This window comes from Syngnathus leptorhynchus, chromosome 22, assembly GCF_054491065.1.
Source record: "Syngnathus leptorhynchus isolate UIUO chromosome 22, UIUO_Slep, whole genome shotgun sequence".
Lineage (NCBI taxonomy): Eukaryota > Metazoa > Chordata > Actinopteri > Syngnathiformes > Syngnathidae > Syngnathus > Syngnathus leptorhynchus.
This window is the reverse complement of record NC_141216.1, coordinates 3,818,734-3,835,306: the sequence shown is the minus strand read 5'-3', so window position 1 is coordinate 3,835,306 and position 16,573 is coordinate 3,818,734. Positions and strand designations below refer to the sequence as shown.

Below are 16,573 nucleotides of genomic sequence, written 5' to 3'. Positions count from 1 at the left end.
TAAAGAACTTCCTCTCTGGGCCTGTGCCCAGAAGCATCAGGTCTGCACTTTTTAGCACCGCCTCCTCCTCCTCCTCCTCTCTCTCTCTCTCTCTCTCTCTCTCTCTCTCTCTCTCTCTCTCTCCCTCCATCTCTCATCCCTCCATCTCTCATCCCTCCTCCCAGCACCACCTGTACATCTGCCAGAATCCAGGCCGCCTCCCCTCCCAGCGTGCGACGGTCAGACACCGAGCAGCCACGCCAACCTTACCATCAATTGTTTTTTTTTTTCTCCTTTGGGATGAAAAAGAATCGTGCAACGGATTCAACAGAATCAGCATCAACACCGAACTGACTCTCAGCGCCTCCACCTTCATTTGGCTGATCGAACGAGACGTTTACGCACCGGATGACGCACGACGAAGCGAGGCGCGTCGGCGTCGCCTGCACGCTGGATCCTCCCATTTGCTAGCGAGTTGGTCCCCAACAGTACCGAGCCACGTCCAGCCAGCCCAACTTTTGCATCCGCTCGGCAGGCGCCGCAACCCGGCCGCCGACTCGCCACAATGGCCCCCGAGCAACGGCGAACCAAACTGCTTTGAAAGAGGCGGCCCCGAGATGGCGAAGAGCCGCGAGCGGCTGAGCTCGGAGCCATCGGTACACATGGCCAAAATGAACGTCATCATCCCTTTCTCGCCTGACGTGCCGTGCGATAGCAACGGCCAGCGCATGTGGTGGGCTTTCCTCGCCTCATCCATGGTCACCTTCTTCGGGGGGCTCTTCATCATCCTGCTGTGGCGGACCTTCAAATATCTGTGGAGCATCTGCTGCCACTGCCGAGACAAGAAGGTACGATGTGCACCGTCGACCCACCAAAACACTTGTTGGTGCTCATGGCCGGGCCAACTGTTGACAGCATCTAAAAAAAAAAAGGCCTAAGCGTTCACCCAAAAACAAACACTCCAGCGTCATTTGTCTTTATTTATCTTTCTGAAAATGGAAATGCATTGTCAGGCTTTTGCACGCATGCCGTGTAAATCTTTTGTTGTTTTTTATTGTTGCTAAGCAACTAGCAAGCGAGGAGCGTTTGTGTGCGTGCTTCTTCGACGTATAGTCAATCTGCGTCTTGTGTGTAAATTGGAAGTTGCATGCACGAGGAACACTCGCTTCGCCCCGCCCACCTCCTTCCACTTGGCCCACCTCTATCATGTCATTAGCACTTTTCGGAACTGCAATTGCACCAGCATCTTTTTCCACTTTTTTTTTTTCCCTCTCACTTTTGACTTTTTGACAGCATCCAACTCGACTGCTGTCCTCACCTCGATGTTGTGATGCATGTGGGCAAGGAGAGCCAGTTCCAATTTTCAAAGTTTGCCTTTCTGTTTTGTTTTTTTTTTATCGTTAAAAGTACACTAAATTATACATCAAATAAGCACAAGTAAAAAGAAGGTCTTTAAATGTGAGCCATTCTTTCAAGATGAGTACCCGCCCGCCCGCTGTGCTTTGCTCAACGTGGTCTGGACGGACTTTGAAAGCGCGCCTCGGCCGCTTGCATCCTTGAAGCAATCTGATTTCTATTCTGACACTTTGAATAATAGATGCACTTTTTTTTTTCCCATCACAATAGCAGCAAATGCCACTCTCTGATATCTCCTCTTCTTACCTGCGACCTTTTCAGATCAAATCAAAGCCTCAGGAAAATAATTGGATGTCCATGAAGTTATTTGGTGAATTTAATGAGATGCTTTGAAGGTACAAAGTTTCTTTAATCAAGGAAATTGTGAAGAAGGTTTGCCGGACACATCTTGTGTTGTGATAAATGAGTAAATCAACATTTAATGTTTTCGGAACGGGTCAAATCCGAGCGGGATAAATCCGACTTTCGACCTTCCTCGACTGCACCATAAGGCCTCGCCAACTAATTGAATGTTCGAGCGCCAGCCTCGATTGAATGTGATTAGTGAGGTGTCGGGAAAGAGCTGCACGGTTTTAGCACATAATTAACGCTTGGCTATTTTTGTTTTACTGCTTTTTTTTGTTGTTTTTTGTAGGATTATGCACAGAAATGATGAAGCAGGGGACGTTCAGGCTGGCCTCCACTCAGTCAAGCCAGCCCCCATTTTACTCCCAATCCCAAAAAAAAATAAATTGAATTTTCTGTCCCACTTTCATTCAGGAACCGCACCGGCTGACCCCGGTTGACGGCGTCCTCAAACGTACCGACAAAGACGAGGCGGTGGCAGCCAGCGAGGTGGGATGGATGACATCGGTGAAAGATTGGGCAGGAGTGATGATCTCCGCTCAGACACTGACAGGACGTGTCCTGGTGAGCACTCGGCCGTAGCGATGATGGTCTCCCGGCCCGTCTCGGTGAGACGGACAAAGACCCGGTGGGGGGGGGGGGGGGGGAGCTTTAAACAGTGTATTAAGGTCACACGCTGGCATCCCATAATCCCCCTTGGAGAGAACACATCTGGTCAAGTGAGGGTAGTCGACTCACTCGGATAACGAGTGGAATTACCTCGGTTCAGAGAGAAGGCTTTCCTGAGCAAATATGAGCACAAAGTGGTGTTGCCGACCAAAACAGTAGCACGTGAACAATCGCAGCTGCTACCAACTGGAAGTACAGCAGTCGAGTAGCATCGCCACGGCAACGGTGGCTTAACTAGCAGACCTGTGTGTGTGTGTGTGTGTGTTCAGCTCTTTAATGGGCCACACCAAAGCCCATTATCACACACACACACACACACTCGCCCATTTACACTCTTATACTGCTATACTCATTTTATTGCTGTCATATTAGCCATTCTCCGCAGAGGATAAAGAATCAAATCGTCAACACTTGCACGGTGGTGCATCCCGCTCAAAGCTTTTCGTTGGCTTAAATGTGGTATTTTTGACTTGTTTCTATTTTGCCAGTCTACTCCTTTAATTAGCAGTAAGTCGTGTTTGAGTCAATAAAATTTTGTTAGCTCAGGGCTCACGGTAGCCTGAAATAAAAGCGTGTTGACTTTTCAGACAATGCGTCGGTGGTGACACGTGTGCCTTGATGGATCCCGTCTGTCATTATTATTATAATTATTATTATTATTATACTTATTACACGTTGTCATCCACCATCGACATAATGTCTAAGCTAAGTACTTTGTCTTCTGTATGGGAGAGTGTCAAATCAATTGTTTCTTCTGGTTAGGAAAGTACAATGTTTCTATTTTTTTGACCTGGGTCGCACGCTGGAGATTTTTGCTTGTTTTTTTTTTTTTTGCATCCTTTCAGCCACTGTCCAATAAAAACAGCTAACGAGTCGCACGCCGTCTCACATTACCAGAGGCCATCGTGTCGAGGAAGTCCGCGAGATTGAATGACAGACGGTGGAGGGAATCCTCTACTGTCTTGTCTTCAGGGCCCAAACATATATTTGGGTGTTCGTCAGCGAACGTCAGTCACGCTAAGCTCTTTGAGCCTTGTCACTGTTTGGGCGGCTGCCAGGGAGGCTTAAATCAAAACAGAGATGGCGTTTGCGGCACTGGAGTGGCCCGCTCACACGCACGATCATATTTCACCACTGTGCAACCTATATAATTACATCATGCATTCAGTGCCATTATTATTTGGTGCTAGTTATGGACTTTTGCTTTTGTATGGTATTTAGAGTGGAAGTTCTTTGCTTGTCGAGTTGACAACTTATTATTTCAGTGGGCATTCTTCTTCTCAGGCCTCACGCTGTCAAAAATGTCATTTGGCAAAATTCCTGCAGCAAGCACAACAGGTTTTTGTACTTTTGCTACGAAATGATGGTGGCTGTATGTTGTGAGCTGCTGGGGCATTTTTAAAATGTCTCCTGTGCTTTTTTTGACGTCAGTGTCGAGTCCCAGTGCGCAGGGTGTCCTTCTTCTAATGAGTCTCTAAAGTCCCAACTCATTGTTTACATCTTGGCTATGAACACAAATAGAGTGCAATAGTAGCAATACTGATGGTGTGTGAATATAATATCAACAATATGATTTGATGTAAATTGTTTTTTTTTCTCTCGTAATTGACAGAGTCACTATAAATTAAATTGAAATAAAACAAAGGTGTATTTCGTTTAAAGGATAGGAAATGAGAGGATGCTGATGAGAAGTGAGGCATTATGAAATTGTCTTATAACAATAAGTAAAAGTTCTTATGATGTGCGAGGCATTAGCGAATCAGGGCGCAGCAGACTATTGAGTAGCTGAAGTTTGTAAGAGTCATAAGATATGATTTGTTGTTTTATTAAAGAAGAAAAACTTTCTTTTAAATGAGAAGGCTGATTAAAAGGTTCCAAGTTTCAAAAATGAGCCTGAGAAGAAGACACACTTGCTTCCTGGCTTGCTTGTAAGACGATGCCGCCATCCGTCACTTTGCCGTTTTAGTTACACACAAGTGAGGAGTGTGTAAACACATTTTACTCATCGAACACAGATACGGTCAACAAGCCTTCATTTGTAACCTTGCGTCAACAACAATCAACTTTTCTCAACTTTCAGGTGGTGCTGGTGTTTGCCCTCAGCATCGGAGCTCTGATGATATACTTCATTGATTCCTCAGAGTGAGTATGACTTCTTGATGCACCAAGACAACTTTTGGCCTTTGTTTGCTCACTTTGAAATTGTTGCAACCCAAAGTCCAAAGTTCCTGTTGTGGGTGAAAACATTCGCTCATTAGACAAAGGGAAGTGGAAGAAGCCAAAGCAGGAAGTCGCCGCGACACGAATCAACGCTGGGCGGCTCCATCACGTCAACGTGCCGGTGTCCGCTTTCACGCCGTGCTCTCGTTACCTTTTCAACCGATGAGTGGTGAACTTTCAACCCCTGGCCTTGTTCCAGTACTCATTTTTCACTACCCTGGGTTCAAATTTGCAGTTGGGTTTGGCACGATCCGGCCTTTCCTTCCCGTCATTAGCGCTGCGTTCGATGACGGACACGCTGTTGTCCAGCTGCCCCCCGTCCGTCCGGGCTGCTCGTTTTCGTTTTATATTAATGGGCGGGGACATCCCAGTCACTTTGGTCAGAATTTAGTTTCCATGTAACAAATGAGTTTGAAATTAATTTGATGAAAGTAATCCAATTGTTGATCAGTAACCCCCGACGGATAATGAAAATCGAGCAGCATTCAATTCTTCTGTCTGGGATGCGTTACAATTTTGTTCCTTGTATTAATGCGTCATAAAAAAAATAATTGGAGCAATGGCTATTTGAGGTGCAGTTGATCTTTTTTCCCCCAATTAGATAACTCACCAAGCGATTAGTTGTGACATGGCCTCAATAAAGGGGAGGCCATTATTTGAGCTCATATAATATTAATTATTCCTGACAGTACAAAAGAAGGCACAGTGCAGTGTATTATTATTTTTTTCCACAGAGCCTATATTTGGAGCATTGTGTCTACTACTTGAAAACAATTACAGAATAAAGTCAATCAACTATATAACGTATTCATTATGTTCTCCCAAGGGGGCAAAAAGAGTATTTGAGCTGTTTTATCAACTTAGTCTTTTAAATGGATGGCCCACCCTGGCGAATAATGCATGGTATGAAGTTGAGCAAAGGCTTTTTTGAGGTGAGGTGTTTCTAAAGTTCAACCTCGGCAATGATCAAATAAATGCAACATCCTTACTAACTTGTGCCCTGCTTGGATGATTTCTCTTTATTTGTGCCAGATACCAGGGGTTTATTGAGGGTGAGGTTGCTTGACCTTTCTTATGGCTGCTTGACGGACGCAACTTTTTGCATGCACTTTAAGTCTTAAACTGCTGCTTTCAACACCCCCAAATCAAATTTAGCAGCTTTTTAAGGCTCAAGGCCGGCCGAGGCAATGCTTGCGAGTGCATGCGTCACGTTGCCGTCCACTGCACCGGTGATGACGAAGCCACGCTTCTTCCCTGACGTCTTTAGACGATGAATGATGTGCATCCGAAATCTCCATTGTGACGCGACGGTGGCTTGACGTGCATTTTTTTTTTTTTTTTTTTTTATCCTGCAGTCCCATCGAGTCGTGTCAGAACTTCTACGAGGATGTCACGCTGCAGATCGACATGGCCTTCAACATCTTCTTCCTTTTGTACTTTGGCCTCCGAGTGAGTCACAGCGCAAACACATCACAATGTCTTCAGTTATTATATGAACCAACCCACATTTCATTGTGAATGACTTCAAAACCAAATCTAGAATCATATCATACTTATTTTTGTATCATAAATGATTTTAACTTTGAAACTGAATCCCTAAATAAATGCACATCCATTTGAATCCTACCTGGGTGTGCTGACGCCATAAGAATAAATCCAAGTTGTGCTTATTATTAAAGGAGGATGGCATGAAAGTAATCCCGCCAAATGAAACGTTGTCATCGGCAGTTCATCGCCGCCAGCGACAAGTTGTGGTTCTGGCTGGAGGTCAACTCGGTGGTGGACTTCTTCACGGTGCCGCCCGTCTTCGTGTCCGTCTACCTCAACCGGAGCTGGCTCGGTAACTTCCTCGCCGCGCCGCTTCTCAGACTCTGGCGAGTTTTTTTGCACCCTAGTGTGAGTGTGTGTGTGTTTGCACGGTGTTGTGCGTTACCTGTGCAGGCAAATCGCACTGGAGTGGAATTGGGCCATGATTTTGGAAGGTGGGCGGGCAAACGAGTACAATGGCGTAACCGGCTTTGATGGCGACAGGAAATGAGGGGCTATTGGGGATTATTGCAGATGGCTTTAAATGTTTATTTCGTTTGGCGAGGAACAAAGTCAAGTGCACGCGCACACACAAGCAAACACAAAGTGTGACAAATGTGTTGCGTAATGTCATCTGGGCTGTGAATATTGCCAAAACTCAGATGTAATTTTAAGGGTGGCGCCGTCTAGTGGGCATTGTAAACCACTGTCACTGTAGTGTCAACACAACAGACACTTGATTAGATTACATTGAAAGACATTTATTTCTAATCGTTTTGATTCCAATACTGTATTGACAGCTCATATTAGTTTGTACTAGTATTTCTATTTCAAATATCCAATATTAAAATGTGAAAAAAAATCCAATACATTAAAATTAATTCAGTAACTGCATAACTATTGGTTCTAACTAAATGAATGCCAAAAATTAACAATTGTGCAAATGTTTCAACAGTGCAATGGTTTTGTTATTGTACAGCAGCTGGCATTATTTCCGGGATTAGCAAAAAAAAAAAAAAAAAAAAAATGTAAATACTGTACCGCAGATTTCCTCCTGGCGTTCGACACACGCACGGTGTCACGTGGTCGGCGTTTTCCCGCTTAAAAACAACAAGCTGTTCTTTTTCAAAGCTTAAGGGAACAGGACATTTGTTGCGGGCTCTAAGGGCTGACCTTGAGGTCAGGTTGATGGACACGCTTGTTCCCACTTCTCGGGATGAATCCGAAAGGAGCTTATACGCCGTTGTGCCTCGCTAATATTGCCACGGCTTTAAGCTGGCCACAAGCACACTAGCGGGCTCGTGCAGAGGACCAAAGTTTCTCGTTTTGGACTCAAAGACGTTCCCAAATGATTCCCACCAAGATGTTGGTGTACAAGGGGCCCGACGGCGGCATCCAAACAGTGTCTGCCACCAGGCGACGCAAGAAATCCACCGGCGAGCTTTTCCAGAAAGGATATCGGGTCCGCAACGGCCACGACAAAGACGAGCGGGAGAACACCGGCGGCTCTCGCTTGGCTTCTTGCTTCCGCGCCGTCTCCTACTGGGGTAAGACGTGCGCAAAGTATCCAGTTGGGCCATTTTGGCACGTCCCACCTGCTGGCTCAACCATTCACTCAATAAGTTGCACAGGGCAGTGGTAGCTTTCCTCGGGTGTTGTTGAAAGTAAGCGTGAGTGCTTGTTGAGTTTGGAAATGAATCCGCTCAAGCTGATGTGAGATTAACTCTCAGGTCATTTTTCTTTCAATTTTAACCTGCAAGGAATTATTTTGTTTATTTGGTTTTTTTTTTGCTTCTGCCCCGCAGGCTTGAGGTTCTTAAGGGCCTTGAGGTTGATACAGTTCTCGGAAATTTTGCAGTTTTTGAATATACTCAAGACGAGGTAAGAATTATTCTTTTTATCTTGTTTGGTTTGCTTAATGAGAATACAAGATTCCATGTTTAATATAAAAGCGATTGTATGCCATAAATGAAACTTTTCTTTTTGTTTGCCTCAGCAACTCCATCAAGCTGGTCAACTTGTGTTCCATCTTTATCAGCACATGGCTCACGGCAGCCGGATTCATTCATTTGGTAAGTCCACACATTGCCACCTAGTGCTTGATTTTTATTCACTAGTCCAAGTACAAATACTTTGTTACGCTACTTAGACTATTGAGCATTTTTCAGGCACCTGTACTTGAGTATTTCTCTTCAGATATATTTATTATTTTTTTATTCTTGGATATCCACATGATTGAAAAGATCTGTGTCCTAAGCAACTATTTTGAACTGATGTGTAGACTTTCATCTCCATTTAATTAATAAAACCAAAAAGTATTCTGCTGCCATCTTGTGGCGTTTTATTAGGGTTCCCATTGTCAGTCCGTTTTCCACGTATGATTCCAGGTGGAGAATTCCGGGGATCCTTGGGAGAACTTTCAGAACTCTCAAGCGCTTTCATACTGGGAATGCGTGTACCTGCTGATGGTCACCATGTCCACGGTGGGCTACGGCGACGTTTATGCCAAAACCACCCTGGGCCGACTCTTTATGGTCTTCTTCATCCTTGGTGGTCTGGTAAAGAAAATCCTCTCCTTCATTGAAAAAAAAAAAAAAAAAAGAGAGATGTTATCGGATTGTGCCAATGCTGAGAGAAGCCCTCTTTTTTTTTTCCCTTTTTCGGAAACATTGGAGACAAAACTTCCGGTCAAATGCAAGGGAACAAAATTATGACTTGTGATTTTATTATTTATCTCAGCATTTCCACAATTGTCACGTGTCAGTCACTTATAGCTGACTATTTATTGTGAATTGGTCAAGCATTGCGGTTTCAGGTGGCTCGCCGTCCTTTCCACTTCCTGACCTCCTGAGCTTTGAACCTTGTAAACCCCATCTTAACTACAACAAACACCCAAACTGGAATGGTTTGCAATGACACCATTTGATAAATGCAGCATTTAAAAAAAGACTCCGTGACAGATGACCTGCGTAGAGGGCATTGTCCAAAACCATGGTTTGGCGTGTTTGTTGACCTAAACATGGCAACTAAGGATTTCACTTTCATAGTTTGTTGTTTAAAAGTATCCCACGTGAAATTCCCTGCATTCACTTCTTCTTTTCCAACCAATGTGCGGTCATTTTTGCCCTCAAGTATGGACCTCGTCGTGACTGCTCATCAAATTATCAATTGACAACATTTGATAGCGCTGCAGCATTTTCATTTTTTGTTGTTTTTCCTTTGGCAATGTAACTGGATCATATTTCAAGCTACATTGACCCAACACACTTGCAGTCATTGTTAAGTGTGCAATGCCTCGCCTTGAAAAAAATCTCCTTTACCTGCCAAATCTGGGACCAAATCTTTAAGTTAGTGAGTCTGCCCTTTTTTTTTTTTTTTTCACTCTGCTCGACCTTTTCTGTCTCCTGTGTCCTCCTTAGGCCATGTTTGCGAGCTACGTGCCTGAAATCATAGAGTTAATAGGCAACCGCAAGAAATACGGTGGTTCCTATTGTGCCGTTAATGGCAGAAAGTAAGTATTTTCCGGGAGGCCGCAGCTGAGGCTTCTCCTGCATGCCCCCCCCCCCTTTTTTTTGTGTGTGTCGCTTTTTCTTTTCCACGCATGTAGGCCATGTTTGCCCGCTACGTGCCAGAAATTGCCGCTCTCATCCTTAATCGGAAGAAATACGGAGGGAGTTATAACTCGACCAGAGGCAGAAAGTAAGTCCAACCATGTTCTTCGGTGTGGTTTTTGTGTGACTTTTTCTTTTGTTTTCTCCTGGTGAGAAATATGAGATGTAAACATCTCGGCGTTCAAGTCACACTGTGACTGAAGACCTGGGCCATGCTTCCTTCCTTCCTTCCTTCCTTCCTTCCTTCCTTCCTTCCTTCCTTCCTTCCTTCCTTCCTTCCTTCCTTCCTTCCTTCCTTCCTTCCTTCCTTCCTTCCTTCCTTCCTTTTGTCTGCTTCTTGTCTTGCCGTTGCTTCTTCTTCGCGTCTGCTCGCTAGAAATTGTTTCTGTGTTGTTCCTTTTTAAAAGCAAAGTGGAACTGACTAGTCGGCACGTTGACTCATCAACGGGTTGACTAGTCTCAAAATTTGACTTATAGTAATTTCCCTTGCCCTCACATTTCTCCTAATATTTGGACTTGTAGAATTCTAACATATTTGTCGTATATTGACTCCATTTTTATGTGGATAGTTTGCGCTATACTTGTTTTGTGACACTCCATAGTTATTGTACCATGTCTGAAAAAAACTCTGCCTGTCAGTTTTGTATATTTGTTTGTGTTTGCGTTCACTCCCTCATTGTGTATCATTCAATCATTCCGCTCCATTTGCGGTACATCTCTTAAAAGTCGATCAAATAATCGTATGATACGCATAAAAATGTAAACACATCAAATAACTCAGTGTAGACAAATGTTTCCCAAAATATATCGTGTATTTATCGTTCATTTAATGTGTCGTAGCTTGCTGGAGTTTTTTTTCCATCCAGCGCTGGGGAAAAAAAACGATTTTAATTGGCTTTGGCTGTGCTTTCTTGTTTGTCTTCTTTTTTTTTTTTTTTTCGGCGCTTTGCTTCTGGAACATTCTTGGCCTTTTTCTTCAGTCTGACCTACACCCTCAGGACATAGCTACATACGGCGGTGACATTTTGACAAAATGTGTTTCCTTTGTTTTCTTGCCGAGGTAGCCAGATGAAATGAGACTACTGTTCTGTGCTTAATCTTTTTTTTTTTTTTTGTGTGTGTTACCCTAGTTTCTAATAATGTTAAATATACTTTGTAGTGCTTAATTTCAGAAGTTTGAGAACAACTAGTCTACTGATCCGTACGGCCCTTGGCAAGAAGTAAACACCTTTTCCAAAGTGTTGCCTCGAATGAAAAATATGGCTTTATGGGCTATTGAGTTATTGGAAGCGTGGCAATTTATTAGCGCTGTAGCGTGTTTCCCTTAAAGGTGTTTCTCATAAATGATGAGAAAGATAATCATTGGATGTATATTGGGCCAAAGGATGTGGAAAACATGAAAGAAAGGGTATGTATGATATAATTTCATCCCCCGCATTGAATCTTGACATTAAACTGCTTCAATTTTGTTTAATGTGGACCCTTGGATTGAATTGGATTACGTTGCTATCTCCCCCGCTTGCTTTTGCTGCCATTTTTATTTTTTTGCTTAGCCATGCTAACATTACAAAGTGATAGAATTGACATGTTGTCAACAACTAACAGCGCATCATGTCATTTATTAATTTTTTGTTTGTTTTTCATACATGCATTGATGGCAATATTTTTAACACATTTTCAAAATAAAAGATATTTAATATAATATGAATGTTAAAACTAATGTTTTGGACATATTTACAAATTTAAAGAGATCAAATCTGTCCTTAAACAGTAGTGAAGAAGAAGAAAATGACCAGAATGGTGCGCCATTATTTTTTAGGTCATCTGTTGAAGCGCTTTTTTTTTTTTTTTTTTTTTAAAGCCATTTTCTCCAATTTAGAGCAGCATGTAAAGATCTAAGCCCGTATTATCTTTAAATTGTCTTTGTTGGACAAATGAAAATGGAAAATGTGTGGATGTTATAATCTCCTTTTAAATCAACTCTGATCCCCCCCCCCCCTCTCCTAATCCACCAACGCTCGCTCACGGCTGGCTGGCCCGCTGGCTTTCTCCATCCCATTCAGTGCTCGTTCGTCCTTCCCCCTTTCAAGGCCTGACCCAATCACCTGAACGCTGATCGCTTCTCATGTCTGTCTGTCGCACGGCGCTCTTGTCTCCGTTCGCCCCGCTGGTAAGATGACTAAAACGTCTACGGTCTTCCCGTCAGGCACATCGTGGTGTGCGGCCACATCACGTTGGAGAGCGTCTCCAACTTCCTCAAAGACTTCCTACACAAGGACAGGGATGATGTCAATGTAGAAATTGTTTTTCTCCATAAGTGAGTAACAAACAAAAAAATCAACTTGTGTTGCAGTGTATTTTGAAAGTGACACTAATTTTTTTTTGTGATGTTTTTCAGTATTTCCCCTAATCTTGAGCTGGAAGCCTTGTTCAAACGTCACTTCACCCAGGTGGAGTTCTACCAGGGCTCCGTTCTCAACCCTCACGATTTGGCCAGAGTCAAAGTAAAGTCGCTCATCCCAGTCCATTTTCACCACCCAATTTAGACACAAATCTTTTTTTTTTTGACCCACAGATCGAATCAGCCGACGCCTGTTTGATCTTAGCTAATAAATACTGCGCCGATCCAGATGCCGAGGACGCCTCCAACATTATGAGGTGAGCCACATGGTCAGTCACGTCATACAGCCGATTTCCCGGAAAATAATCGAAAGTCCTGATGTTTTTATGTCACGATAGGGTCATTTCCATCAAGAACTACCACCCAAAGATCCGCATCATTACTCAGATGTTGCAGTATCACAACAAGGTAGGCAATTTTACGATCATTGAGCGCAGGCCGCCATTTTCAAAGATGTCGAGTGGACATAGATAGATTTCTGGTCCGTGTTATTCGGATGATAAGGATGACAGTTACATGGACATTTTCAGGCGCATCTGTTGAACATCCCCAGCTGGAACTGGAAGGAGGGCGACGACGCCATTTGCCTGGCCGAGCTCAAGCTGGGCTTCATCGCTCAGAGCTGCCTGGCTCAGGGCCTGTCCACCATGCTGGCCAACCTCTTCTCCATGAGGTCCTTCATCAAGGTACTCGAGAAGCACAGTGGCGCTCAACCTGGCCAAAGCGCTTTTTACCTTTTGTTTTGACCATGGCGTAGATCGAGGAGGACACGTGGCAGAAGTATTACTTGGAGGGCGTCGCCAACGAAATGTACACCGAGTACCTGTCGAGTGCCTTTGTGGGCTTGTCCTTTCCCGTTATCTGCGAGTGAGTACTCGGTGATGATGCTGCAACGCCGAGCTGCTTCGTTTATGTTCTTCTTCTGAAAATGATTTCTTTCTTTTCAGACTGTGCTACGTGAAGCTGAAGCTGCTGTTGATAGCCATCGAGTACAAGTCTGATCAGCGGGAGAGCAGGTAACCTATTCATCGATTGTCAAGATTTTCAATCCGTAATGATGTCGCTTGGCCCTTGTCCATCAGCACGCTCATCAACCCTGGCAACCATGTGAAGATGCAGGAGGGGACGTTGGGCTTCTTCATTGCCAGCGACGCCAAAGAAGTCAAGAGGTAACGCTGACAAGGGATTCATATTTGCTGCTACACTCCTTTATCGTTTGTTTCACCTCACGTCCACCAGGGCGTTGTTCTACTGCAAAGCGTGCCACGATGACGTCACGGATCCCAAGCGCATAAAGAAATGCGGATGCAAAAAATGTAAGTTGTGGAATCGCGGGTAGCTGTCCCATTACTTTTGTCCACTTAGGCCAAGGATACCAAACAAAAGCTGACATTTTATTACTGCTAACTTGCAAACACTGCCCGTTTGAGTTGGTGGCAGTACATCAAATCACCAGCAGAGGTCGCTACACCCAAACTAAACAGCCTGAACGATGATGAAAGCATCGCTCTCTTTTCAATTTTGAGTCATATATATACATATTAATATATAATAGACAAGTTCCTATTCGTTCTCACCCCTCTATCGGTTTTTCTTTTCCTTCCCAGCTAAGAACACCTACAACGGATACATCAAATCAAGTAAGTGCGCCTTCCTCTCCTCGCGTCATTCAACGTTTTCAAGTTTTTCTTTGTCATGCACGATGGAACTCCATTATGTATGAATTTAGTGAAGGGATGTTTTATAAAAAAGCGTGGAGACTATTTTGTCCGACTGTGATGTGACTATGCGAGCCGGATGATGTCGTTGCAGTTGAAGATGACCAACAGTCATCCAAAAAAAAGCAGCGTAACGGAGGCATGAGGAATTCCCCCAACTCCTCGCCAAAGATCCTACGGTAGGACGGACCTCCGTTTTATTGTATTGCCCTTCAAGTCCACGGTCAACAATCCAGATGAAAGGCTGCCATGGCAGGAAATCACCTTTCAACACTTGTTCCCTCAGACACGACCCTCTCCTCATCTCCGTCAGCGAGCAGATGGAAAGTATGGATGAGAATGTGAAGAAGTACGACTCCACGGGGATGTTTCACTGGTGCCCATCCAAGGACATCGAGAAGGTCGTCCTGGTGAGAGTGGCACAAGTACCCACACTCCACTTCAGGACCTCGGATAGCGAACCAAAGTCATTTTCAGTGTTCATCTTGCTTCAGACTCGAAGCGAGGCGGCCATGACTGTGCTGAGCGGTCACGTGGTGGTGTGCATCTTCGGCGACATCAAGTCGGCGGTGATTGGCTTGCGCAACTTTGTGATGCCGCTGAGGGCCAGCAACTTCCACTACCACGAGCTCAAGCACATCGTCTTTGTGGGCTCGCTGGAGTACCTCAAGCGCGAGTGGGAGACGCTGCACAATTTCCCCAAAGTCTCCATCCTGCCCGTCAGTCACCTTCATTCATTGTGCCACTTGTATTGCACCTCAATTCGGTTCCTATGGAATAGAAGTCTCTCTTTTTTTTAATTCTATTTAGTTTAGTATCAGACGACATCATTTCAATGCACAGAAGTCATAAAGATGTAGATGGCCTAACAACATTGCCATTCTCCCACCTCCCACCCCTTTCCCTCCGGATAAGGGCACGCCGCTGAGTCGAGCCGACCTCAGGGCCGTCAACATCAACCTGTGTGACATGTGTGTCGTATTGTCAGCCAATCAGAACAATATCGACGACGCCTCGCTGCAGGACAAAGAGTGCATCTTGGCCTCGCTCAACATCAAATCCATGATCTTTGACGACAGCATCGGCGTCTTGCAGGCCAACTCCCAAGGTGAGCGAGGTAGCCACCCAGATGCATAGGTGGAAATTGCACGCCAAAGTGAAACAAGAAAGACTGTGGGACAGCTTGATTGATTGAAATTGTAAAAGATATTGAAATTCTGCATCTGTGTTTTTGCCACTCGCAGGCTTCACGCCACCGGGTATGGAACGGTCGTCTCCCGAGAACAGCCCGGTCCACGGACGCGTGCGTCACACCTCGGTGACGACGGGGGCCAACATTCCCATCATAACTGAACTGGGTAGGCCTGACGTGGGTCTGGTCTCAGCGTTTCTTTTTGCCTTTGGGCCCACGTTTTGCAGCATTCCGCTGGGAGTTGTTTCTTTGGCTGGAAAATTCTAAACACAAAGCCTCTTCACATCTAACCTATCCTGCTTGCTGTTCAAATGTCACATTGATATGGTTGATCTCATTGTGATATCTTAAAGCATGTCAGTATGTTGTTGTTGTTTTTTTTGGCGTGGTGTTTGTAGTTAACGATTCCAACGTTCAGTTCCTGGACCAGGACGACGACGACGACCCCGACACGGAGCTCTACCTGACCCAGCCGTTTGCCTGCGGCACCGCCTTCGCAGTCAGTGTGCTGGACTCCTTAATGAGCGCTGTAAGTAGAGCACTCCACCTAAAAAAAAGATTGATAATCGCAGGTAAAAACAAAGTACGTGTACGGCGCTCCTCCTTTAGACGTACTTTAACGACAACATCCTGACGCTGATCCGCACGCTGGTGACGGGCGGCGCCACCCCGGAGCTGGAAGGACTGCTAGCGGAGGAAAACGCCCTGCGGGGCGGCTACAGCACGCCGCAGACGCTGGCCAATAGGGACCGCTGTCGCGTAGCCCAGCTGGCCTTGTACGACGGGCCCTTCGCCGACCTCGGGGTGAGGCCGTAACTGTTGACCTTTTTGCTGTGGTAGTTTGGTGAAAAAGGTTTCATTTTTCTGTAGGATGGCGGTTGTTACGGCGACCTGTTTTGCAAAGCCCTGAAAACATACAACATGCTCTGCTTTGGCATCTATCGGCTACGTGACGGACATCTTAACGCTCAAAGCCAGTGCACCAAGCGGTGAGTCTTGTGTCCTAATGGCGATTGGTGTCACAGAGTTTGTTTCAGTCGGCGTCCTCAATGTCCTTCTTAGATACGTCATTACCAATCCGCCCTACGCCTTCGAGCTGGTGCCCTCAGACCTCATCTTCTGCCTCATGCAGTTCGACCATAACGCCGGCCAGTCGCGGAGCAGCCTCTCGCACTCGTCCAACAAGAAAAGCTCCTCCGTCCACTCCATCGGCACCGTCAACCGAGCTAACCGCAACAAAAACAGGGACCCACGGGACAAGCTCAAATACGTAACGACACTTCAGCATCTCATGGTACAACAATAAATGCAAACCCACTGGTTTTTGTTGTTTTGGTTTTTTATAAAGCTTGAATAACTTGTTAGCATAGCATTTGAGAATACGGTCATTTTTCAAAATAAAAACAAAACAAAATCAGCAGGCTGTCGCACCCTACCAAAAGAAAGTTCTCAATAGTTTGATTTTTGTTGTTTATTTTTACAACGGAAATAGAAT

General features: G+C 44.9%; 1 protein-coding gene across 3 annotated transcripts; it reads left to right on the top strand.

The window, feature by feature from the left end:
- Positions 1–496: 496 nt before the first annotated feature.
- On the top strand, positions 497–16,457 carry LOC147039448 (calcium-activated potassium channel subunit alpha-1a-like). Of its 3 annotated transcripts, XM_085903415.1 has the most exons (28): positions 497–827; positions 2,155–2,304; positions 4,490–4,551; positions 5,985–6,078; positions 6,358–6,469; positions 7,962–8,037; positions 8,153–8,228; positions 8,544–8,714; positions 9,764–9,855; positions 11,974–12,084; positions 12,166–12,271; positions 12,343–12,425; positions 12,507–12,576; positions 12,699–12,854; positions 12,926–13,035; positions 13,116–13,184; positions 13,251–13,337; positions 13,408–13,484; positions 13,776–13,808; positions 13,981–14,065; positions 14,173–14,296; positions 14,381–14,605; positions 14,802–14,994; positions 15,131–15,244; positions 15,477–15,607; positions 15,688–15,882; positions 15,949–16,067; positions 16,141–16,457. In XM_085903415.1, exons 1-28 carry the CDS (start codon positions 597–599, stop codon positions 16,382–16,384), a joined length of 3,396 nt encoding a protein of 1,131 aa, XP_085759541.1. In that variant the 5' UTR covers positions 497–596; the 3' UTR covers positions 16,385–16,457. The 3 variants fall into 3 exon arrangements, with proteins under 3 accessions (XP_085759541.1, XP_085759540.1, XP_085759542.1); XM_085903414.1 differs by having other exon boundaries at positions 14,173–14,605; XM_085903416.1 differs by lacking the exon at positions 9,764–9,855 and adding an exon at positions 9,576–9,667 and having other exon boundaries at positions 14,173–14,605.
- Positions 16,458–16,573: the final 116 nt, after the last annotated feature.

Excerpts from the sequence above, each read along its gene's own strand:
- LOC147039448 (XM_085903414.1), top strand. The coding sequence starts at position 597 with ATGGCGAAGAGCCGCGAGCGGCTGAGCTCGGAGCCATCGGTACACATG. Across the intron at positions 8,038-8,152 it reads TTGAATATACTCAAGACGAG|CAACTCCATCAAGCTGGTCA; the intron begins GTAAGAATTATT and ends TGTTTGCCTCAG. Across the intron at positions 8,715-9,763 it reads TCTTCATCCTTGGTGGTCTG|GCCATGTTTGCCCGCTACGT; the intron begins GTAAAGAAAATC and ends CCACGCATGTAG.